The 27564-nt window shown below is 35.0% G+C and overlaps 1 protein-coding gene across 1 annotated transcript in view; it reads right to left on the bottom strand.

The window, feature by feature from the left end:
* The window catches only part of LOC136141918 (disintegrin and metalloproteinase domain-containing protein 32-like), a 136023-nt gene that overhangs the window by 85412 nt on the left and 23047 nt on the right, over positions 1 to 27564 (bottom strand). The window contains exons 4-10 of the mRNA XM_065900074.1: positions 23431 to 23492; positions 19736 to 19811; positions 16733 to 16809; positions 15288 to 15465; positions 6726 to 6794; positions 3312 to 3383; positions 2721 to 2887 (exon numbers count right to left, since the gene is read on the bottom strand). Of these exons, the coding sequence (XP_065756146.1) occupies positions 2721 to 2887; positions 3312 to 3383; positions 6726 to 6794; positions 15288 to 15465; positions 16733 to 16809; positions 19736 to 19811; positions 23431 to 23492 (701 nt within the window). The remainder of the gene's footprint in view (positions 1 to 2720; positions 2888 to 3311; positions 3384 to 6725; positions 6795 to 15287; positions 15466 to 16732; positions 16810 to 19735; positions 19812 to 23430; positions 23493 to 27564) is intronic.

Genomic DNA, 27564 nt, shown 5'->3' on the forward strand with positions numbered 1-27564 from the left:
CCTAGGTGACAGGGCTGAAGTTAAATGCAGGCAGTTGGCCTCCAGAGTTTAAATTTGAATCACTATGCAATATTATCTCAATAAACATTTGTTGAAAAAAGGACAGATTGTAAAAGGTTAAAAAATTAAGCTTGCTATGTTCATTGTTCCTACTGTAGGGCCTAAACCAGATTATAAATTTCTGGAGTACAAATTTCTGGAGTACAAAGACCAGAAAATAATAGATAATTACTGTTATTTATCATAATTTTATAGTATTTATTCTAGGACATTACTCATATGCAAAGTATGTTGATGCATTAAAATAACATCAAGGGATCAAGAAGGGGTATTACTCAAGTTCAAGGAGTCTGACTGTACCATAATTTCTACATTTCTAATGGGATAAATTCTCTCACCAATTTCACTTATTACTGTATCAAATTTCAACATCCTATTAAAAGGATAATACATCATGTCAAAATTGAGATTTATTCTAGGAATGCAAGATGGTTCAAGATTAGGAAATATATCACTATAATTATTTCTATTGAATGCCAATAAGAATATCTTATGTCATCCCTATAAAAGCTGAAAGATTATTTTTCTTTCTTTTTTTTAAGATTTTTTGGATGTGGACCATTTTTAAAGTCTTCATTGAATTCGTTAAAATATTGCTTCTGTTTTATGTTTTGATGTTTTGGCCCTGAGGCACGTGGGATCTTAGCTCCCCGACCAGGGATCAAACCCACAACCCCTGCACTGGAAGGAGAAATATTAATCACTGTACTGCCAAGGAAGTCCCTGAAGGATTATTTTTCAAATTGTTGGTATAGTATGACTCTATGAATATTGCCCTACTATTATTCAAATTCTAAAACATGCCTGTGCACACACAGAGCCAAACCTACATTTTAGCCCCCAAAGCTAAAAAGTATTACTTGATGAGGTAACATTCCCTAAAGTAAAGAAGAAAAAAGACATGACCCATGTTACCATTATTACTACTACTAGTTAAAACTGTATTAAACTAGCCAAAGCAATAAGAACAGAGAAAGAAACTGAAAATATAAAATTAAATAGAAAGAGATAAAACTACCTGTATTTGCAGATGGTATAATTATATGAGTGAAAAAACCAATGTAATAGACTTAAGAATGATTAAAAACAAAGAAATTTAGTAAGGTAATAGGATATAAAATCAATATGAAACTAAGGTAATTTTACAAACAAAAACAATATATAGTTAGCAGATAGAAGACATATTTATAACAGCAACCAGAAAGATAATATACCTAAGAAAAGTTATCAATAAATGTATAAAACCTATGAGAAATTAACTTCTGAATGACCAAAAACTGGAAAGACAAAATGTGAGATCTGAAGATTAAACAGTTCTCTATAGCTCAATTTATAAATGTAACATAGTCTTAAAAAATAGGAGCTAGACAGGTTGATTCTAAAATTTCCATGGAAAATAAATTTAAAACTTCCCTCATACCCATGAAGTGGGAAGGCCTTTCTAATTATGACTCAAACTCTAGAAACCATCAAATAAAAGCCTGATGAATCCTGCCTTAAAAATAAAAGTATTTTGTATGGCAGTTAAAAAATATACACACACAAGAAGCCAAGCCAAAAGACAAATTAAGAAAGAAAACTACTTCTCATTGCAAGGCAAAGAAATTGATCTTTTTATCTCTATCTGTGTTGAAATTGATATCTAAATGCATCTATCCCTATCTATCTAGATATCTAGCTATCTACCATCAGGCTCATGAAAAAGAAATGAAAATTAAAACTATACCAAAGATACCATTTCTCAGGTACCAAAGGTGAAGAAAAACTTGACCATACACTTTGTTGGCTAGACTGTGGGGAAACAGACCCTTCTCATACGTTATTGATAAGTGTGCAAAGCACTAAAATCAGTGCCAAAATCTGGTATTAGCTATCAAAATTAGAATTATACTACCTAGAAATGTCACTCCTGGGAATCTGCCTTGTAGATACACATGCACATATATAAATGACACACGTAAGGTTTTTTTCACTGTAGGATTTTTTTAAATAATAAAATTAAAAAAAAAAATAATAATAAAATATTGGAATCAAGCCAAGTACCAATTATTAAAGACTAGTTAAATAAACTACACACAATTTTTAGACCCTATTATAAACTGGGAATATTGATATTATCATGCCAACTTAAAAATATGTATATGCAGATTTATTGAAAGACATGCTGATCATAATTGCTGGTAAATTTTATATGAATAAAATTATAAGTATACAGTTATAATTGATAGAAAACTAACATTTAAAAATAATGCAGAAAATTCAGTAGGATAAAATATTTTAACCTACTTTACCAAGGCTTTGATCAAAACTCATAACAAAGATATAATCTTCACAAGATAAATCCCATCTCTTTATGTAATGATTTAGATTATGGGCTCTGGAGTTACAAACTGTGGATTCAAAACCTAGACACACCATCAAGAGTCCTTAGTTGGTTTAACTTCCTGAAATATCAATCTCCTCAACAGTAAATGTTGGTAAGCACAGAAATAAATTTTAGCAATCTTCTTTTATTGTCTGACAACCAGAAAGAGAGCATGAGGTCTGAGTGCATGATAATCAAAGTATGAATAGTCAGAAATGAACAACAATTCCCTAATTTAAGCTACATCAATATCACAAATCTTTGATTTCTAAGAAGACTGAAACATTATACTTACATGAATAGATATGCAATATCATGAGGCCTTAGGGTAAGATAAGACTTTTTCCATTCTAAAAACGTATGCAATAATTCATCTGCCTCACCAACAGTAGAGATCTTATTTTTATCTGACCACAATTCCAAAGATGACAGCACAATAGTAATTTTAAATGGCGCAAACATCTAAAAACAGAAGAGATAAATACATGAAAAAAATAATTTTTGTGTTATTTTATAATAACCAAGAAATTAATTCAATCTTTTGACAAATCCACCCTCAATTTATATGGATAACTTTATTCAGAAATGCCACGTCAGCCGCGGAGCAACTCAGTCCATGCGCCACAACTACTGAAGCCCGCGCGCCTAGAGCCCATGCTCTGCAACAAGAGAAGCCACTGCAATGAGAAGCCCGCGCACCGCAACGAAGAGTAGCCCCCACTCACCACAACTAGAGGAAGCCCGTGCACAGCAACAAAGACCCAATGCAGCCAAAAATAAATAAATAAATTTTTTTAAAAAAGAAATGCCATGTCAAGTCAATGCAAATTATAATTTCAAAACTAGTATGAATTTTCCTAACTAGTATGAAAAGGAAAATACTTACCGAATTTACAAGGCCAATAATTTCGATGACTTTATTTGTTACCAACATGCTATCAGAGCCCAGGTAATCATACTGAAAAACAGAATTTAACATTTAAATATCATTTGTTATGTAATATGTTTGAGATTTATTCTCCATCTACTCTCTCAGGTTGAGGCTGCTTTGGGGTTAGAACACTTCAAAATAAGACAGTAACAATTAAAATAGGAATATAAATTGGATCACTCACACATGCTAGTATGTAACGTTGTATAGCCACTCTGAAAGATAGCTTGGCAACTTCTTTCAAAACAAATAATGGACCTAGAAGTTGCACTCCTGGACATTTATCCTAAAGAAGTAAAAACTGATGCTCAGAAAAACCCATACATGAGTGGAAACAACTCCTATGTCATTCAATGGTTAAAAGGTTAAACAAACTGTGGTACATTCATAACACGGAATACGATTCAGTAATAAAAAGTAACTGAACTGTTGATATATGAAACAGCCTGGGTAAACCTCATGAAAAATTATGCTAAGTATAAACAAATCTCAAAAGGATACATACTATATGATAACGTTTATGCAATATTCCTGGAATCACAGATGGAGAATAGATGAGTGATTACCAGAGGTCGAGAAGTAAGGAAGTGGGGAGAGATGTGTGTGACTCCAAAGGGATAACACAGAGTCTTGTCTGGTGATGGTATTTGTTCAGTGTATTGGTCGTGGTGGTGGTAGTTATGAACGGCTACATATGTGATACTACCACATAAAACCACACACACATACATACACACAAATGAGTGTATATATAATGGCTGAAATCTGAATCCGCTCTGAAGAATGTGTCAATGTTAAATTCCTTATCTATAAAAAAACTCTCTAAAGTACATTATCCCTTGGATATTACACAGGACCCTCAAGTTAAACATATCCAAACCTACACTCATTATCCTCCCTCAAAAATATGCTCCCACTTAGATTTCCACTTCTTTAGTGAATGCTATTATCATTTATGACCTCCCACATTCATTATACTATATGTTCTGTGACAGCAAAACTTTTTCTGTTTTGTTCACTGCTCTATCCTCAATAAATAGAACAGTAACTGGCATCTAGGTGATGCTTAATATATTATTAAATGAATGAATAAATCAAATCAATTTACAAGTTCTTCTAATTCACCCTCATTAGTAACATTTAAAATTGTCCTTTCCTGTCTATTCCTAACACAATTTGTAAAACTTCACCTTGATTACTGGAATAGTCTCTTAAATGCTTTATCTTACTCCAATTTTTACACCAGCATTCCTGTCCCTATGCTATTGCAGAAATGATTCTAAATGTAAATATGAACACATCATTACCCTGCTTAAAATCTTTCATTGACTCTCTATTACCTTTAGGATAAAATCCAAATATCATGTCAATTCTTCAATTCATCTCTTTCCCTTTCCCTTCTTCAACACTGTATATTAATCATACTAAACTTCTTAAAATGATCTGAAAAGAACAATCTCTCATATTTATGCACCCTTGCAAAGAAAGTTTTCGCACTGAGTCTTCCCTGGCCCCATCCTCCCCCCAATGCCCAAACCAACCAAGCCAGAACCCAGCCTGCAACCATCTCCTTTACCAGGTTCTCACACTCCAATTCCCCTGCCCTAATCATCCAAGGGCAAGGTACCAAAAATTGTGAAACAACCTCTATTCTCCTGAACCCACTGCAAATTTTCAAGTTAGCCAATGCTAGACCTGTTTACCTTGTTTTGCTGTTCCTTCCCACAGAAATCACAATAAAGGCTCCTGCCGTGTTTTCCTATTGCTCCCTCTGTCTCCTGACCTACTCTGGTGCTTCTCCATGTGGCATGATGTGGTATGCCCTTTCCTCCTAGGAACTGTGAATAACAAACTAACTTTCCAATAGTAATCATCTCCTGATCTGTTGGCATCAGCATACCTGAATAATAATAAAACCTACATGTTAAAACACCTACTTACATGCTCTTACAATACCTCAGGTTACAGCTGTGTGTCTCCATGTCTTTCTCTATTAATGCACTGTGTTTTCATAGTACCATAATCTTTCATTATTATTGATTGAGGAATTGATTGAGGAATTATTATTGATTGAGGAATTATTGATTGAGGAATCTGGCACTGAATTATTATTGAGGAATTATTATTGATTGAGGAATTATTGATTGAGGAATCTGGCACTGAATTCACTAGGCTACAACTGTGGATTTAAAATTTGTGAAGTGATTGAAGACATCACTATTCTTCTTTATATGCCCAATATCTAGTAACACAGATGTCATACTGGCTCAATGTTTGTTTTATTAAAGAATACATAAACATAAATATTTGTAAGAACATAAAAAAGAGATGTTTAATGAGCATTATATGGCTGACAAACCTGGGAGTTTGGACAAGAAGCTTTTAAAACAACTCTCAAAATTTGTAATGTAATCCTGAACAAAATAATTTTCATAAACCCAAATATTCCCTGGAAATCTAGTCATCTTTACTAGAAATATCTCAACTTTCTCTTAAATGTTCCCTTTGCCCTTTTCCCTAATACTCTAATAAGTCAAGTATTTTAATATCCTTCTCCAAATATCTCCTGTCTCTGACCCTCAACTCTGGCTTCCTGACAAACTCTACAATCCTATGAATAGAAAGGGAAATTCACATTCTCTGTAGTATTCCATAGATGTGACAATCAAATACTTATCTTCAAAACAAAACCTGGAAAGTATACTTTATCCCTGTTTTCTGAAATCTTTGAAATATAGGAGAAATAAAACCACACCCAATTGAGTACAAACTGAGTTATCACCTCAAGGGTCTGAAGTTCAGAGATCCTCAAATTGTTTATGGGAATAAGGAATCTAGAGGTGCCTTTAGACTAGACTCAATCAGACTTGAGTCAACAGACTCAAACAGTTGCACCATTAAAAACCACTTAAAAAAATCTTGACATTTTAATGTAAGCAGTTATCATAAGTAGCTATACTATCATCATTGCTGTGCCAATAAATATCTTATAGGGAAAAAGATTCTCTAGACTACATGCTGCTCTTCAAGTACCCTAAAACAAGAATTAAAGCTTAGAGAATTTCACTTTAAAAAATTACCATTAAAAACTTTTGTGGATTGAGAGAGGACCTAAAGATGTGAAGTACCAGCAAAAAAAAAAAAGTCATTTTGTTATGCAGGTTTGTTATGTAAAGATTTCAAATAAAACATTTCTGATAGAACTAATATAATTTTGAATATTTGATTCTTCAAATAGAAGACGTCTTCACTGTTCTCTAGGAGTGACATGGAAGTAAGAAGATTGGAATCTTTAAGTTCCTTTCTAGTTAGGGATAATCAAACATTCATATCAAATATTCAAAAGCAAAGAAAAAGCAAAACACATACCAAAACTTTGTCCACCACGATATGCATTTCTAGATAAAGAGGAATTAAATCTGGAACAGCTGATTCTGGCTAGAAAGAAAGAATAGCAGTATTTTAAAACTTTCACAAATTGTTTATTCTGAACTTTTAAAATATTTTTCCACCTTTACTGAGTCATAGTTGAAATATATATATATATATATATATATACTTAAGCTATAAGACTTGATGCTTTGATATACATATACAATATGAAATAACTGCCACAATCAAGCTAATTAACATATCCACTCTCACATAGTTACCATTTTCTTTTATCGTGTGTGTGTGTGTACTCCATAAGTTTTTTATGGAGTAGTTAGGGTGTTCTATATATAATATCATGTCATCTGCAAGTAGTGACAGTTTTACTTCTTCCTTTCAATTTGAATGCATGTCATTTCGTTTTATTACCCAATTACTGTGGTGAGAACTTCCAATTCTTTGTTGAATAAAAGTGGCGAAAGTAGGCATCCTTGACATGTTCCTGATCTTAGAGGAAATGCTTTCAGCTTTTCACCGTTGAGTATAATGTTTGCTGTGGGCATGTCGTATATGGTCTTTATTATGTTGAAGTATGTTCCCTCTGTATCCACTTTGTTGAGTTTTTATTATACACGGATGCTGAATGTTTTCAAACGCTTTTTCTGCATCTATTTAGATGATCATGATTTTTATCCTTCATTTTGTTAATGTGGTATATCACATTGATTGATCTGCTGATGTTGAACCATTTTTTCATCCTTGCAATAAACCCCACTTCAGCATGGTGTATGATTCTTTAATGTTTTTTTCCTTTTCATGTTGAATTTGGTTTGCTATTATCTTTTTAAAGATTTTTGCATCTATGTTCATCAGGGATATTAGCCAGTAATTTTCTTTTCTTTTCTTTTCTTTTTTGTGGTATCTTTGTCTGAGGTTTGGTATCAGGGTATGCTGGCCTTGTAAAATGAATTTGGAAGTGTTCCCCCTTCATCTATTCTTTGGAAAAGGAGTTTGAGGATTGGTATTAATTATTCTTTAAATGTTTGGTACAATTCACCGGTGAATTGTATAAGTCTGGTCTTGGACTTTTGTTTGTTAGCATATTTTTGACTACTGATTAAATCCGCTTACCAGTAATTGGTCTATTCAGATCATCTATTTCAACATAATTCAGTCTTGGTAGGTTAGGTGTTTCTAGAAATTTATCCATTTCTTCTGGGTTGCCTAATTTTTTTTAATTGAAGTATAGTTGATTGACAATGTTGTGTTACTTTTAGGTGTACAGCAAAGTGATTCATATATATATATATTTAATATATATGACATATAATATATATGTATTCCTTTTCAGATTCTTTTCCCTTATAGGTTATTACAAAATATTGAGTATAGTTCCCTGTGCTATATAGTAGGTTCTTGTTGGTTATCTATTTCATATATTGCTGTGTATGTATGTTAACCCCAAACTCCCAAGTTTTCCTTCCCCAGGTTGCCTAATTTGTTAACATATAATTCTTCCTAGTAGTCTATATTTCTGTGGGATCAGTTGTAACATCTCCTTCATTTTTTATTTTATGATTTCTCTTTTTCTCTGGGTGAGTCTAGCTAAAGGTTTGTCAATTTTATTTTTTCAAAGAACCAGCTCTCAGCTTCACTGACCTTCTCTATTGTCCTTTTGGAATCTGTTTCATTTATTTCTGCCCTACATTTGTTATGTCTTCCCTTCTGCTAATCCTGGGTTTCATTTGTTCTTTTTCTAGTTCCTTGAGGTATAAAGTTAGGTTATTAGTGACTTTTCTTGTTTCTTGAGGTAGGCCATTTATCGCTAAGAATTTCCATCGTAGAACTACTTTTGCTGCATCCCACAAATTTTTGGTATATGCTATTTCCAATTTCTTTTGTCTCAAGGTATTTTTAAAAATTTCTCCTTTGATTTTTCTTTGGCCCATTTGTTGTTCAGTAGCATACTGTTTAAACTTCACATATTTGTGAATTATCCAGATTTCTTCATGTAAATAATTTCCAGTTTCATACCACTGTGGTCAATAAACATGCTTCATATGTTATCAATCCTCTTAAATTTATTAAGATTGTTTTGTGGCCTAACATGATCTCTCGTGGAAAATGTTCCATGAGAACTTCAGAAGAATGTGTATTCTGTTGCTTTTACATGGAGTATTCTGTATATATCTGTTAAGTCCATCATTCCAATGTGTCATTTAAGGCCAATGTTTCCTTATTGATTTTCTGTCTGGATGATCTATCCATTGATTTAAGTGGGATATTAAAATTCCCTACTATTATTATATTGCTGTCTATTTCTCCCTTTAGGTCAGTTAATATTTGCTTTATATATTTAGGTTATCCTATGTTGGGTACATAAATACTTACAAATATTATATCTTCTTGTTAAATTGACCCCTATATCGTTATGTGACACCCATCCATGTCTCTTATTACAATCTTTTTTTTTTTTACACCTATTTTGTCTGATATAATTATAGCTACTCCAGCTTTCTTTTGGTTTCCATTAGCTTGGAAATCTTTTTCCATCACTTCACTCTCAGTCTCTGTGTGTCCTTATATCAAACATCTCTTGTAGGTAGCATACAGATGGGTCTTGTTTTTGTAATCCACATAGCCACTCTATGTCTGTTGACTGGAGAACTCAGTCAATTTACATTTAAAGTAATTACTGATGGGTAGAGAAATGAGAGAACTCAAAATTTAAAAGTAATTATTGCCATTTTATTAATTGTTTACTGGCTGTTTCTTCTTCTCTTGCTCTCTTCCTTTGTGGTTTGATGACTTTCTTTACTAATATATTACTTTCTTTTTATTGTTTGTGTATTTACTATAGGTTTTTGCTATTTGTAAGCCATAAAGCTTACAAATAACTTATATATGTCTATTGTAAGTGGACAACAACTTAAGTTTTTTGAAAAAGCTCAACATTTTTACTCCCTGCCACATTTTATGTTTTTTATGTCATGTTTTATCTCTTTTATCTTGTGTATCCCTTAACTAATTATTATAATCATAGCTATTACTATTTTTACTACTTTCATCTTTTAACCTTCATAGTAGCTTTGTAACTGATTAATCCACTCCCTTTGCTATATATTTATCTTTCTGGTGAGCGTTATTATTCATGTTTTCTTGGAAAAATTTAATGTGAGTTCCAGTTCAAGATGGCAAAATATGAAGATCCTGAAATCAACTCCTCCCAAAGACCTATTGAGTCTACAACTACATACAGAACAATTTCCTCTTTTAAAAAACCTAAAGTCTGGCTGAGTGGTAACTATACCTCAGGAAAATGAGAAGAAAAGCATGGTGAATCAGGTAGGATGTACTGAGACACACTCTTACCGTAAATGCCACCCTCGGTGCTATGACCCACAACCTGGAGAAAATTCTAAACCTGGAGCTTCTGTCTGAGGAGTGAAGGGTTTGAACCTCACATTGGGCACCACAACTTTTAGGACCCGCACCTGAGAGACAAGCCCCCAAAACATGGAACTTTGGAAACCAATGGGGCTTGAGTCCCCAGACTCACAAGATTGTGTCATTCTGGGAACCAGGTCAACAAGGGCCCAGGCACTTGGACTTACCTTCTGTAGGGCCCAGCTCAGAGGGAGCTAGTCATGCCCAGACTTAAAGTAAAGGAAATTCCCTTGCTTATATTAAGGTGTCAGCCTGAGAGGCAGGCATCTAATTAGCACACACATCCAGTGATGAACACCTGCAGGTACCATCTTCGTGCTTTCCCTTGTCCATGCTCCAGAGCACTATATCTCCCAGAAGAGAGCTTTTACATGCATCTGGTGCACCGATCGTTGCAGCTGACTCCCTGGGGACATTACTTGACTGCCTGACTCTGGAAGCCAAAGGAGCTTGCATTCCTAATTGCATGGGATTGTAATGATCATAAAGGAGCTCACTGTTAGGCACTCCAATTTTTATGGCAGCTACCCAGGAATACCTCTACATCACCTGGCTCTGGCAGCCAGTGGGGCTTACACTTGTGGGTCCCATAGGACAGTAGCTAACAGAGAAAGAGTTCTTAAACAGCTACCAGGCCCCAGCCAGCAAGAGGCAAAAGATCCAAGACCTCAGTCTTTCTGTTACAGAGGGCTATTAGCTAATCATCATGGCTGCAGCCTGAGAGGCAGACTTCTAATTAAACACACATCTATGGGCTAAGTGTCATGCTTTCCAGACACCTCAGAGGGTGAGTGCTATCTTCAAGAACTCCCTCTGCTACCCCCCAGAGATCCAGTTTTTCCTGCAAGGGAATTTTACATGCAATTGATGCCCTAGTTTTTAAAACAAGTGCCCCAGTTTTTGCAGCTACCACCTAGGGAATGCTCCTTCAATGCCTGGCTCTGGTGGCTAGGGGGCTTGCATTTATGAGACCAAAAGGACTTGAAGCAATTGAAGAGATGGTTCTTGGCAAGCTGCCACCTCAATACATAAGGTAAATGCTAACAGCCATAAAAAGGGAAATAGACAGTAATACAGTCATAGTAGGGGACTTTAACACCCCACTTTCACCAATGGACAGATCGTCCAAAATGAAAATAAATAAGGAAACACAAGCTTTAAATGATACATTAAATAAGATGGACTTAATTGATATTTATAGGACATTCTACCCAAAAACAACAGAATACCCTTTCTTCTCAAGTGCTCATGGAACATTTTCCACGATAGATCATATCCTGGGTCACAAATCAAGCTTAGGGAAATTTAAGAAAATTGAAATCATATCAACTATCTTTTCCAACCACAATGCTATAAGATGAGATATCAATCACAGGGAAAAATCTGTAAAAAATACAAACAGATGGAGGCTAAACAATACACTACTAAATAACCAAGAGATCACTGAGGAAATCAAAACCAAACGACAATGAAGACATGATGACCCAAAACCTATGGAATGCAGCAAAAGCAGTTCTAAGACGGAAGTTTATAGCAATACAATCCTACCTCAAGAAACAAGAAACATCTAAAATAAACGACTTAACCTTACATCTAAATCAATTAGAGAACGAAGAACAAAAAAAAACCTAAAGTTAGCAGAAGGAAAGAAATCATAAAGATCAGATCAGAAATAAATGAAAAAGAAATGAAGGAAACAATAGCAAAGGTCAATAAAACTAAAAGCTGGTTCTTTGAGAAGATAAACAAAATTGATAAATCACTAGACACACTCACCAAGAAAAAAAGGGAGAAGACTCAAATCAATAGAACTAGAAATAAAAAAGGAGAAGTAAAAACTGACACTGCAGAAATACAAAGGATCATGAAGATTACTACAGGCAACTATATGCCGATAAAATGGACAACCTGGAAAAACTGGACAAATATTTAAAAAGCACAACCTTCTGAGACTGAACCAGGAAGAAATAGAAAATATAAACAGACCAATCACAAGCACTGAAATTGAGACTGTGATTAAAAATCTTCCAACAAACAAAAGCCCAGGACTAGATAGCTTCACAGGCGAATTCTACCAAACATTTAGAGAAGAGCTAACACCTATCCTTCTCAAACTCTTCCAAAATATAGCAGAGGGAGGAACACTCCCAAACTCATTCTATGAGGCCACCATCACCCTCATACCAAAACCAGACAAAGATGTCACAAAGAAAGAAAACTACAGGCCAATATCACTGAGGAACATAGATGCAAAAATCCTCAACAAAATACTAGCAAACAGAATCCAACAGTACATTAAAAGGATCATACACCATGATCAAGTGGGGTTTATCCCAGGAATGCAAGGCTACTTCAATATACACAAATCAATCAATGTGATAAACCATATTAACAAATTGAAGGAGTCAAACCATATAATCATCTCAATAGACGCAGAAAAAGCTTTTGACAAAATTCAACACCCATTTATGATAAAAACCCTCCAGAAAGTAGGCATACAGGGAACTTACCTCCACATAGTAAAGGCCATATATGACAAACCCACAGCCAACATCATTCTCAATGGTGAAAAATTGAAACCATTTCCTCTAAGATCAGGAACAAGACAAGGTTGCCCACTCTCACCACTATTATTCAACATAGTTTTGGAAGTTTTAGCCACAGCAATCAGAGAAGAAAGTGAAATAAAAGGAATCCAAGTTGGAAAAGAAGAAGTAAAGCTGTCACTGTTTGCAGATGACATGATACTATACATAGAGAATCCTAAAGATGCTACCAGAAAACTACTAGAGCCGATCAATGAATTTGGTAATGTAGCAGGATACAAAATTAATGCACAGAATTCTCTTGCATTCCTATACACTGGTGATGAAAAATCTGAAAGAGAAATTAAGGAAACATTACCATTTAGCATTGCAACAAAAATAATAAAATATCTAGGAATAAACCTACCTAAGGAGACAAAAGACCTGTATGCAGAAAACTATAAGAGACTGTTGAAAGAAATTAAAGATGATACCAACAGATGGAGAGATATACCATGTTCTTGGATTGGAAGAATCAACACTGTGAAAATGACTATACTATACAAAGTAATCTACAGATTCAATGCAACCCCTATCAAACTACCAATGGCATTTTTCACAGAACTAGAACTAAAAACTTCACAATTTGTATGGAAACACAAAAGACCCCGAATAGCCAAAGTAGTCTTGAGAAAGAAAAATGGAGCTGGAGGAATCATGCTCCCTGACTTCAGACTATACTACAAAGCTACAGTAATCAAGATAGTATGGTACTAGCACAAAAACAGAAATACAGATCAATGAAACAGGATAGAAAGTCCAGAGATAAACCCACGCACATATGGTCACCTTATTTTTGATAAAGGAGGCAAGAATATATAATGGAGAAAAGACAGCCCCTTCAGTAAGTGGTGCTGGGGGCTTCCCTGGTGGCGCAGTGGTTGAGAGTCTGCCTGCCGATGCAGGGGACGCGGGTTCATGCCCCGGTCCAGAAGGATCCCACATGCCGCGGAGCGGCTGGGCCTGTGAGCCATGGCCCCTGAGCCTGTGCGTCCGGAGCCTGTGCTCCGCAATGGGAGAGGCCGCAACGGGAGAGGCCACAACAGTGAGAGGCCCGCGTACCACAAAAAAAAAAAAAAAAAAGTGGTGCTGGAAAAAATGGACAGCTCCAGGTAAAAGAATGACATTAGAACTCTCTGTATCACCATACACAAAAATAAACTCAAAATTTATTAAAGACATAAATGCAAGGCCAGACACTATAAAACTGTTAGAGGAAAACACAGGCTGAACAATCTATGACATAAATCACAGCAAGATCCTTTTTGACCCACCTCCTAGAGGAATGGAAATAAAAACAAAAATAAACAAATGGGACCTAATGAAACTTAAAAGCTTTTGCACAGCAAAGCAAACCATAAACAAGATGAAAAGACAACCCTCAGAATGGGAGAAAATATTTGCAAATGAAGCAACTGCCAAAGATTAATCTCCAAAATTTACCAGCGGCTCATGCAGCTCAATATCAAAAACACAAACAACCCAATCCAAAAGTGGGCAGAAGACCTAAACAGACATTTCTCCAAAGAAGATATACAGATTGTCAACAAACAAATGAAAGGATGCTCAACATCACTGATCATTAGAGAAACGCAAATCAAAACTACAGTGAGGTATATCACCTAACACCAGTCAGAATGGCCATCATCAAAAAATCTACAAACAATAAATGCTGGAGAGGGTGTGGAGAAAAGGGAACCCTCTTGCACTGTTAGTGGGAGTGTAAATTGATACAGCCACTATGGAGAACACTATGGAGGTTCCTTTAAAAACTAAAAACAGAACTACCATACAACCCAGCAATCCCACTACTGGGCATATACCCTGAGAAAACCATAATTCAAAAAGACTCATGTACCACAATGTTCATTGCAGCTCTATTTACAATAGCTAGGACATGGAGGCAACCTAAGTGTCCATCAACAGATTACTGGATAAAGAAGATATGGCACATATATACAATGGAATATTACTCAGTCATAAAAAGAAACGAATTTGAGTTATTTGTAGTGAGGTGGATGGACTTAGAGTCTGTCATACAAAGTGAAGTAAGTCAGAAAGATAAAAACAAATACTGTATGCTAACACATATATATGGAATCTAAAGAAAAAAAAAAGGTTCTGAAGAACCTAAGGGCAGGACAGGAATGCAGATGTAGAGAATGGACTTGAGGACGTGGGGAGGGGAAAGGGTAAGCTGGAACAAAGTGAGAGAGTGGCACGGACATATATACACTCCCTAATGTAAAATAGATAGCTAGTGGGAAGCAGCCACATAGCACAGGGAGATCAGCTCGGTGCTTTGTGACCACCTAGAGGGGTGGGATAGGGAGGGTGGGAGGGAGACGCAAGAGGGAGGAGATATGGGGATATATGTATACATATAGCTGATTCACTTTGTTATGCAGCAGAAACTAACACACCATTGTAAAAAAATTATACTCCAATAAAGATGTTAAAAAATAAATTATTAAGTAAATAAAAGCAATAACTGCCTTGAAAGAGTAATAAAGCATACATAACTCACTTTTTCACTTATAAAAATATTATAGTCCATTGGGTTTTGTTCTGTGTCTTGGTTATTTTCGGTAAGAACTGCAAATTCATTGTTTTCATTTCCTAATTTATAAAGAAGATGCTGAAATTCAACTGCAGATTCCAGAGGCTCAATTCCATAAGAAAGATTTTCAAACTGCAATATTCCTCTGTAAAATTAAGGTTAAAATTTTAAGTGCTTTTAATTAATTCTATATCATAAAACTCCGACAGAACTCCTAAAAAAAGGAGGGGGAGGAGGAGAGTGAGAAGAAAGATACAGAATGTTTTTGAGCTCAGTATTTTGACCCAAACTCTTTAAGTTTTGGAGATGACTCTGAAGAGATAAAAAAAGGTCTTCCCCAATCCAAAAAAGTAACTTTCCATTTAATTTACTTTATAGTTATAAACACAGCACATATTATGTAATCAGTTGCTAGCAAGTACACAGCATTACTGTGATCAAGTCATTCTCCTGTCCCCGAAGTCAGTAATTTAATGAAAGCAATAGCAAATAGAAATCTGTATAAATTTCTTTCTGTTTTGCACTGCAATGATTACATTGCTTGCATAAAAAAAGATACATAATCAGTAATTTTATTCATAAAAATAAAATTCAGCAGTAATTAGAAGAAGGCATTTATGAATTTTATGTACCTAGTCTGAATAAGAAATTAAATTTTAAAGAGTAAACAACTTTTATAAGTATTCTTTCTTGAATACAGGTAACAGTTCAAGTGACTACTCTCTAAAAAACACATTTCAGAATTCCATGTAAAAAGCACTGAGTAAAATTCGTTTGTGGAAACAAGGCTCCTACACTACAAAATGAAGGTGAAGAATATCCTGACAGAATGGAAAACTCTCCAAGCACTAAAGAGGAAACCCTACAGTTCTTAGAAAGATTAAGATAGTGATATTACTAGAAAAATGAGTACCATAATAATACTTATTTGTTTATATAGAAGTGCTTCCTCTCTCTGAAGATGATTTCCCTTTGTGAAACAGCATGCTTTGTTTATTTATTTTTACATCTCCAAACACTAGGCCAGTAGCTGGTACATGGTAGGTATCAAAAATACTCTATGTGCTGAAAAAATAAGCTACCCAAAACTTAGCTCTTCCAACTTGCTATAGTCAGACACGGTCAACTGTCATTTCTGTACTAAAGAAGAAACAAGATACAGAGCAAAGACACCAGGAAATCTAAACCTTCAAGAAGTTAGACATGTCTCTGGTCAGTGGGGAAAGTAAAGAGAAATCAGAGAAGAAACATATTCAGAGGAAGAGATTATTATTATTATTATCATTATTCACTGAATAACCTCCACATGGGAATCCTCTACCAGCTCCACACTTAGTATAAACTAACAAACTCTCTGCAGACAAATATCATAACCATGGTGTTTGCATATTAACGACAAAAAAATACATAACCTCAGTCCAGAGCACGTGCTAAGTGTGACAACAGAATTCAGATATCCTTCAATATATCCTTGGTAGTAGCACTGAGTCTGGGGGGGAAAATATAAAGTGGTTACCTAGGAGTTGACAAAACTTTCTAATGATTTCTTAACTTTTTATACTTAATAGAACTTTCTGAATATTTTTCACAGGCTATATACAGTTTATATCAGTATGAATAAAGTGACATTCAGAAAAATGTCTCCCCATATTTGCCACTTTCACTCTATTAACTACTCTTTTCAGATCAATACTTGGGATTATTATTTTACATCCTGCTTCCAAAGTTTTATCCCATATTTTAGGTAAAATTATTTTCCAATATATAAATTTAGGTCATCAATTAAAAGACAAAGGTTGTGAGTATGGATTTCCTTTAAATTCTGATATTCTGCTAAAAAGAAACATCTAAAATTTAAGGGCACAAAAAGATTGAAGAGCTAGAAAAAGATAAACCACACAAACCAAACGGATGATTCTGAAGCGATAATAATACAGGAAATGTAGACTTTAAGGCAAGAAGCATTACTAGAGATAAAAAGGGGCATTTCATAATGATACATGAGTTTCAATTCACCAGGAAGATATAAATATTCCAAGTTTGTATTTATTTAATAACATAGCTTCAAATTATAAAAAGCCAAAACTGAAAGAATAAAAATAAATGCAAAATCATACTAAAAGATTTTTAAGCACATACACTTCTGTCAGTAACTGATAAATCTAGCATTCCGAATCTATAGAAGAGTTGAACAGAATGTTAACCTAATATAGGTAAAACCCTACTTAAAAACTATATATAATATACTTTTTTTGCACAGAGTTCTTTTCTTTAACGATTTTTTTATTGAAGTGTAGTTAATTTACAATGTGTGTTAGCTTCAGGTGTACATCAAAGTGATTCAGTTATACATACATACATACACCTATATATGTATCCTTTTTCAGATTCTTTTCCATTATAGGGTATCACAAGACACTGAATATAGTGTGTTGTACAGTAGGTCCCTGTCGTTTATCTATTTTATACGTAGTCATGTGTATATGTTAATCCCTAACTCCTAATTTATCTCCCCCTCCAGCCGCCGCTATCCTTTCTGGTAACCATAAGTTTGTTTTCTGTCTGTGAGTCTATCTCCATTTTAAAAATAAGTTCATTTAGATAATTATTTTAGATTCCACATGTAAGTGATATCATGTGATATTAGTCTTTGTCTTACTTCACTTGATAATTCTAGGTCCATCTATGTTGCTGCAAATGGCATTATTTCATCTTTTTTTATAGCTAAGTAATATTCCATTGAATACACTTTCTTTTTTTTCTTTTTTTGCGGTACGCGGGCCTCTCACTGTTGTGGCCTCTCCCGTTGCAGAGCACAGGCTCCGGATGCGCAGGCTCAGCGGCCATGGCTCACGGGCCCAGCCGCTCCGCGGCATGTGGGATCCTCCCGGACCGGGGCACGGAACCGTGTCCCCTGCATCGGCAGGCAGACTCTCAACCACTGCGCCAACAGGGAAGCCCAATACACTTTTTTTTTAAAGAACATGTAACATTTACCAAAATGAAACCATATTCTGGGCCATGAAACACAAAAACAAATTGTAAAGGACTGAAATCACACCAAGTTCAGTCTCTGACCACAGTATAATTAACACAGAGACATAGCAAACATCATCACAGACAAAATAGGAAAATTATATAATTTCCAAGATAGTGCTATAAATTTTGGTATAAATCAATGTATGTTTTCTTATTAACACATGCCTTTATGTTAGAACTATGTGGAGAAGGAAGGAGCAATAAAAGGAAAGTAATGGTCCTTTCCAATAGAAGTGAAGTAACATATTTCAATAATTCAACAAATTTTTATTACATGCTATGTGCCAGGCATTTTTCTAGGCACTAGGGATGCATCATTGAATACAACAGACCAAAAGCTCTGGTGAAATGAAGATTATATTGCACTGAAAAAACAGAAAATAAATAGATAAAATATATGGTACATCATATATTGATAACCACTATGGAGAAAAACAAAACAGGTAAGTTAAGAGAGTAATAACGTTAAGAGTGCCATTTAAAATAGGGGTTAGTCAAGGACTAACAGGATGGTTTTGAGCAAAGACCTGAAGGAAATGAGGGAGAGAAACATTGTATCTTGGGAAAGAGCAAACATCTGGATCAGAAGAAATAGAAAGTGAAAATTTCTTGAAAGGAGGACATGTCTGGTATGTTTGAAGAATAGCAAGGAAACCAAGGCGACTGTAACAGAATAAGCAAGGTAGAGAATAACTGGAAATGAGGTCACAGAAGTAAAGAGAACCAGACTGTGTAAAGCCTGTAGGATACTAAAATGACTTTGGTTTTCACTTTGTGAATGATAAATCATCCCATGGAGGCTTCTGAACAGAGAAGTGATATGATCTGACCAAGTTTTAATAGGATTGATCTGGTTGTCATGTTGGGAACTAACTGAGGAGGTGAGCAAGGTGTGGAAGCAGGGAGATTATTCCGGAAGTTACAGCAAAAATCCAAACTAGATATGATGTTTACACTGGTATCAGCAGATAGAGACAGAGGAAGAGGGTGGATTCTTAGTACATAATTTGAAAGGTAGAGTCAATATGATTCACTGATGGATGAGACAGGGACTAAAAAAGAAGGAAAGGATTTCAATCTATGATTTCAGATTCAGTAAGATTTGTACTTGTTTTTATTATTATTTAATGTATATTCATTTATTCAACAAAATATAAATTAATTTAATTGTGCCTATGTTCTAGGCAGAGTAGAAGGTAAGTCAATCTAGTTTGTCTTTAATTTACCAAGATTTCAAGAAAGCCTAATAATGGGTGAAATGAGGCATAAGTGGATCACTTAAATACATCCCCTGTGAATACAGTCTTCTGTATTAGGAAAGTATTCAATGTAAAAAGGGTTTTAAAAATCTTTGAAATATAAAATTTAAATCTTACCTGAATATTTGAAGAATGAGAATTCACAGATCCTTGATTATACAAATAAAGCATGAAATTATCTGCTAAAAAAAATCTGAATATAATAAAAGAATGAGAGAATTTTAAGTTATACTTTTTGAAACATGTAAAGCAGTAGTCAGCAAACTTAAATCCCTCAAGCCAAATCTGACCTACCTTCTGCATTTGTAAATAAAATTCTATTTGAACACAGCCATACCCATTCACTTATATATGGTTTATGGCAGCTTTCACACTACAACAGCAGAGCTGAGTCATTTTGACAAAGATATTATCATCCTCAGAGCCTAAAATATTTACTATCTGGGCCTTTAAAGAAAAAGTTTGCCAATCCCTGACAAAGGTAGTATCTTCTTTTGACCTGTATGTAATCTTTATTCAAAGCAATAAGCATTTACTCAAAATAATTTTCCTATCTTATACTCCTTTAAAAAATAAGAGACTACAAGACAAGAGAAAAGCATTTTAAAATTTACAAAGATACGAAATGGGTGTAGGATTATGAGAGTTTTCTATTCTTTCATTCGTTTCTTTTAAATTTTTCTTCATTTATTTATTTTTTTTGGCTGTGTTGGGTCTTCGTTGCTACGAATGGGCTTTCTCTAGTTGCAGCAAACGGGGGCTACTCTTCGTTGTGGCGCATGGGCTTCTCATTGTGGTGGCTTCTCTTGTTGTGGAGCACGGGCTCTAAGTGTGTGGGCTTCAGTAGTTGTGGCATGCGGGCTCAGTAGTTGTGGCTCACGGGCTCTAGAGTGCAGGCTCAGTAGTTGTGGTGCACGGGCTTAGTTGCTCCACAGTATGTGGGATCTTCCCGGACCAGGACTCGAACCCGTGTCCCCTGCACTGGGAAGCAGTTTCTTAACCACTGTGTCACCAGGGAATTCCCTATTCTTTCATTCTCTCTCAATTTTACTATTAAATATATATTACTATAATGAAGTGGAAGAGTATTCTGTAAAAGTCATACTAACCAGAACATAGGTGTTGAAACTACAAGTCTAAGTTCAACCTTCTCTGGTATCATTCCCTGTCCTTATTATGCTATTTTACTTAAGCTTTCTCACCTGATGCTCACTCCTCAATCCAACGTAATGTAACTAGACCACCCAGTCTAGCTTCTGCTGGGAATCCTCCATTAAAACAGTTGCCATAGAGATTACTAATGACCCGCTTGTTGTTAAATCCAAAAAGCAGTTTGAGTCACGTAAAACTACTCTAACACACTGTTGACCACACTCCCCTTCTTTAAAACATGTACTCTTCAACTTCAATCATACCATTTACCTCTGGTTTCCCTCATATCTTTTTGTCTACTTTTATAAGTCCCTTCATCTGGATCCTTACTTCTTCACTTAAATGCTTCCATGGCCTTCAATTCTGGTTGTTTTTCCTTCTCATCATTAATATTCACCCCAACCTCTGTATCTTGTTCATTTCTGATGCCTGATTTATACCTATATAAAAAAGATGGCTCTGAAACCCACAACTCTCTCGCATGACCCGAACTAAATATAACTGGTTATTTGGGGTCTTCTGTGGTTTCATACAAATTTTAGGATTATTTGTTCTACTTCTGTGAAAAATGCATGAGTATTTTGATAGGGATTGGACTGAATCTGTAGATTGCCTTGGTTAGTGGTATGGACATTTTAACAATATTAATTCTTCCAATGCATAAGCATGGTATATCTTTCCATTTATTGGTGTTCTCTTCAATTTCTTTATCAATGTCTTACAGCTTTCAGAGTACAGGTCTTTCATCTCCCTTCGTTAAATTTATTCCCAGGTATTTTTTCTTTTTGATGCAATTGTAAATGGGATTGTTTTCTTGATTTCTTTTTCTGATATTTCGTTATTAGTGTATAGAAATGCAACAGATTTCTGTGTATTAATTTTGTATCCTGCAGCTTTACTGAATTCATTTATTAGTCCTAATAGCTTTTTGGTGGAGTCTGTAGGGTTTTCTATGTTATCCTACCATCTGTAAATAGTGACCATTTTAGTTCTCCCTTTCCAATGTGGATGCATATTATTTCTTTTTAATTGCTATGGTTAGGACTTCCAATACTGTGTTGAATAAAAGTGGTGAGAGGGGGCATCCTTGTCTTATTCCTGGCCTTAGAGGAAAAACTTTTCAGCTTTTCATCATTGAGTATGATGTTAGCTGTGGATTTGTCATAAATGGCCTTTAATATATAAGTGAAGGGGATTAAGAGGTATGAACTACCAGTTATAAAATAAGTCAGTCATAGGGATGCAACGTACAACACAGGGAATACAGTCAATATAACATAATTATATGATTTGTAATGTATAAAAATATAGAATCACTATATTGTACACCTGAAAATAATATGATATTGTAAGACAACTATACTTCAATCAATCAATCTATCTATCTATCAATCAAACTGCCACTGGACATTTCTCCTGGATATCCCCTGACGCAGACGTGCTCTCCTTCTCCTTCACTGCCCCACCAAATCTGTGCTACCACTATGTCCAATCTGTTATCTAATCTTTTTTTCTGACACCTCAGCTATGTCTTAAAAAAAAAAGAAATCCTACATGGTCATAATTATACTTCTCATTATTTCCCATATAAGCTTCTTGCAATAGCTTCCTATGACTTCCCATAGTCATGGTGTCCTAATTATTATACAGGTGATTTCCAAAAACAGAGTATATACATGCTCTATCCATCTCCCAAGCTCCAGTCCCTCTATTTCTTACTACTGCTTATAGTTTCAATAAGATACTCAAATATGAGTTCTCTCTTTCCCTCTTATGCACTTGAAAAGTTCTTTGAGTGGTCATTTACTATTCTTCCCTTCTGTCTAAAGGAGTAGGTAGGTTAACACTTCTTTTACTCAATGCCATTTTGTGGCATCTAACAACACAATGAATCACTTGTTTATACTTCTCTCTTTAAGAAACTTCCTCTCAGCCAAAATACTTTGTTTTTTCTTCCTTAAAAAGCATTCATATTCTTTTTTTCTCTGCTGAACATTTCTGAAAAAGTCATTTTCACTTAATACTTTCAGTTTCTCACAACTCACCTCTCCTTAATACCATGTAGTCTAGTTCTACACCCAAAATTTAACTGATATCTACTTCTTGAAAGTTACAAATTGCTTCCAAGCCAGCCTTTCTCTACTGGGTTTCCAAGAGAGAATTAAACCCTACAGAAAGTTATTTAAAATATGTTCATAATTCTCTTAGGCATGGTATATAGCTGGTACTATTTTCCATAAATTATTCACCAGTTTCCAGAACACTGTATGATCTAATTTCTATATTAAATCCCTTATTTCATTTTCCTGGTGGTGAGCCTGCCTCCCTGATCAAACCCTAACTGATACAGTTACAGACTTACTTCTTTCTTATCACATCCTGCCCTGATTACACAGGTCCTGCTGGTTCTGCCAACTTAAGATCATATAGATTAATCTTCAGGAGACAAGTCCCTATTTTTCCTGTTCCTAACCCCCCTATTCACAAAAGACTATGAGGCATTAAGACCAAAAAATTAATTCACAGGAGAGCATCTGTTCATCTGAGACAACTAAAATTTTTAATAAACAAGTACATTATTTTTAACACTCTATTTTTATTATAAGTAAATAAATTCATATAAATAAAATTAAATCTAAAAGTAAAGAATAAAAAATTACCTTTGCCTAAGGTGCACGGTATACGGTATCTCATCTATTGGAATAATATAGGATACCTGTTCCTAGAGAATCCAGAACAACTGAGAGTGAAGACAAATGTAATAGAAGAAGTGAAACAACAATTTTACATCAACTAATCCTTCCATATAATGCTTAAAATGTCTCAGACTATGTGTGATTTAAAATCTGCAATAATATATCAAAAATGATAATATTTATTTATTATATTATCCATTCTTACTATATCCACAAAAACAAGCCCAATCTAAGGAGTTTAGAGCATTAGAAATCATACGTGACTGAATTTTAAACTCTTCTAAAAGAAGAGGCGATGTGCCATGCTGTAATGCCTACTCAGGTAGCATCATTGGGATAATAAGGTACTCTACACATCAGTGAAGATTAACTTAATCCATTAGGCACAAAAATTATTTATTTTAACCATTTTCCTGAAATGTATGGCTTGCTTCCTATATTTTTAAACAGAAGACACTTGAACAAAATTTGGCATAGTTTTTTTACTCCATCCCAATTATTCTCAGGTTAAAACATGGATGGCAATGAGTTGCAATATCAGTTGGTCAGTGAACCTAAGTGATGAGATTTTATCTTGCAAAAGAGAACATGTGAAAAGCCAGAGTTAGATCATCATTAAAAAGAAAACTTAGTTAAAGCATATAAAAACCTAAAAGACACAAATACCACAACACAAAAAAAGATAAGCCTTTCCGGATCTGTGAAAATAAGAAGCAACAAGGAGACAATACAAATCAAGAGATAATAAGGCAAGTTGTTAAAAGATCTAGTAAATGATCAAAAATGAAACAGAAAGGTCAACATCACTGGTGTTATGAAGTCAAGTGGATACCATGTACCTGCTGCTATGATGTGATGAGAAGAGCACTTTACCTCTACGGTAATCTTCCCTAAAACTCATAACCTCAGTCTAATCATGATAAAACATCAGAGAAATCCAAACTGAGGGACGTTCTACAAAATATCTGACCAATATTCTTTAAAAATGACACGGTCATGAAACAGAAAAACAGAGCAAAGGAGACTGGGGAGACCTAACAACTAACAGCAATGTAGTATCCTGAATTAGATCCTGGAACAGGAAAAGAACATTAGTGGAAAAACTGGTGACATCCAAATAAATCCTACAGTTTGTTAATAGTAAGATATCAATGTTAATTTTTTAGTTTTGATAAATGTAATGTATCAACATGGTTATATAAGATGTTAACTTTAGGGAAAACTGAGCGAACATATATGGGAGTTCAAGGTAGCATCTTTGCAAATTCTTCATAAATCTAAAATCATTCTAAAAATTTTAAAGGTTTTTTTAAGTAAAACCAGAAATAAATTGAAGAAAGAAGCAAAACAGGTATGTGTCAAATATAAGGCAGAAATACCAAACATAGGATACTGATACTGAAGCAGCAACATGTCCTAGCTGTAAAATTTACATGAGTGAAAAAAAATTCCCCTTAGAGATCTGAATGCAATAACTGAAAAGAGATGCTGGAGAATTTTTATCTCTTTCTAAAGTGGACCTGATGCACAAGTCCCCCAAAGTAGTTCTGGGATGAATATTTTTCTCAAAATGAAAACATAATAATTATTAAAATATTAGTATACCAGATATACTCCCTCTAACTATACTGTGAGAGGTAGCATGACACGCATTCTCTCTGCAGACTATGTACAGAAAATTAGCTAGATCTTTAAAGAATGTAGAGGGGTTGATCAATGGAGGCCATAAAAGAATTTATTGAATAATACCAGCAAATATGTGTTTTAATTTTTAATAACAGACTTGCAATGATTAAGAAACTCAATCCCTTCTGGAATTTTTATTTGTAAAGTGTTACAATAATTTCAACACTTTCAGAAAACACTTTTCCTGTTCACTCACTCATATGGTTCCAAAATCACTCCTCTTCAATGGAACAGGATAGAAAGTCCAGAGATAAACCCACACACCTGTAGTCACCTAATCTATGACAAAGTGGATGGACAATGGAGAAAAGACAGTCTCTTCAATAAGTGGTGCTGGGAAAACTGGACAGCTACATGTAAAAGAATGCAATTAGGACATTCTCTAACACCATACACAAAAATAAAATCAAAATGGATTAAAAACCTAAATGTAAGACTGGACACTATAAAACTCTTAGAGGAAAATAGAGGCAGAACACTCTTTGGCATAAATCACAGCAATATCTTTTTGATCCACCTCCTAGAGTAATGAAAATAAAAACAAAAAAAACTAAATGGGGACTAATTAAACTTAAAAGCTTTTGCACAGCAAAGGAAACCATAGATGAAACAAAATGACAACCACAGAATGGGAGAAAATATTTGCAAACAAAGCAACCAACAAGGGATTAATTGCCAAAATATACGAACAGCTCATGCAGCTTTATATCAAAACAACAAACGACCCAATCTAATGGGTGGAAGATCTAAATAGACCTTTCTCCAAAGAATACATACAGATGGCAAAGAGACACATGAAAAGATGCTCAACAACACTAATTATTAGAGAAATGCAAATCAAAACTACAATGAGGTATCACCTCACACCAGTCAGAATGGCCATCATCAAAAAATCTACAAACAATAAATGCTGGAGAGGGTGTGGAGAAAAGGGAACCCTCCTACACTGTTGGTGGGAATGTAAATTGGTACAGCCACTATGGAGAACAGCATGGAGGTTCCTTAAAAAACTAAAAATAGAGCTACCATATGACCCAGCAATCCCAGTCCTGGGCATATATCCAGAGAAAACCATAATTCAAAAAGATACATGCACCCCAATGTTCGTTGCAGCCCTATTTACAATAGCCAGGACATGGAGGCAACCTAAATATCCATCAATGGATGATGAATGGATAAAGATGTGGTACATATATACAATGGAATATTACTCAGCCATAAAAAAGAAAGAAATAATGCCATTTGCAGTGACATGGATGGACCTAGAGATTGTCATACTGAGTGAAGTAAATCAGACAAATATTTGAAAGACAAATATCATATGATATTGCTTATATGTGGAATCTAAAAAAATGGTACAAATGCACTTATTTATAAAACAGAGTCACAAATATAGAAGACAAACTTATGGTTACCAAGGAGGAAGGGGGGGATAAATTGGGAGCTTGGGATTGACATATACAAACTACTATATATAAAATAGATAACTAATAAGAACCTACTGTATAGCACAGGGAATGTTACTCAATACTCTGTAATGACCTATATGGGAAAAGAATTTAAAAAAAGAGAGGATATATGTATAACTGATTCACTTTGCTGTACAGCAGAAAATAACACATTTTAAATCAACTATACTCCAATAAAAATTAATTTTCAAAAAACAATCATAGGATTCCAGGAAAAAAAATATCACTCATTTTCACAAAACATATTTTAGTAAAGGTCTGGAAACCCTGTAGACCTTTAAGCATTGGGGGTCTCAGAAGAAGTAGACTTATCTGAATTTACAGTGACCTACATTGAGAATTTATCTTTCTGTTTAATAAAAACTATGGACTAGTCAGTTAGTGTCAGGTTTCCCAGAAGTAGGGTCTGAAATGAGGATACTTTTGTCAGTGCTTTATTTAGGGAGCACTCTCTGGAGGAACCTGCAAGGAAGTAAGAGAAGCAAAATAGGGAGGAAGATAAAGCTAAAGAAAATATGATTTCAGGGCTTCCCTGGTGGCACAGTGGTTGAGAGTCCATCTGCCGATTCAGGAGACACGGGTTTGTGCCCCAGTCTGGGAGGATCCCGCATGCCGCAGAGCGGCTGGGCCCATGAGCCATGGCTGCTGGGCCTGAACGTCCGGAGCTTGTGCTCCGCAACGGGAGAGGTCACAACAGTGAGAGGCCTGCATACCACAAAAAAAAAAAAAAGAAAAGAAAATATGATTTCAGGTAAATTCTAGCCTTAGCCTGATACTTCGGGGAAACTCTAGAGTAAAACTTGTGTCTCAGAGTCTTTCCCACCTGAGACAGTGGAGCTGGGCTTTTAGACCCATGTAACAATTAGGCACTGGCTGAAGGGTTACCCTGGGGGATGGGGTCGAGTAACTCCCAGGCAGCTCAATAACTGAAAGGCAATTCTCC

The sequence above is a fragment of the Phocoena phocoena genome, chromosome 21, assembly GCF_963924675.1.
Source record: "Phocoena phocoena chromosome 21, mPhoPho1.1, whole genome shotgun sequence".
NCBI classification, from domain to species: Eukaryota; Metazoa; Chordata; class Mammalia; order Artiodactyla; family Phocoenidae; genus Phocoena; species Phocoena phocoena.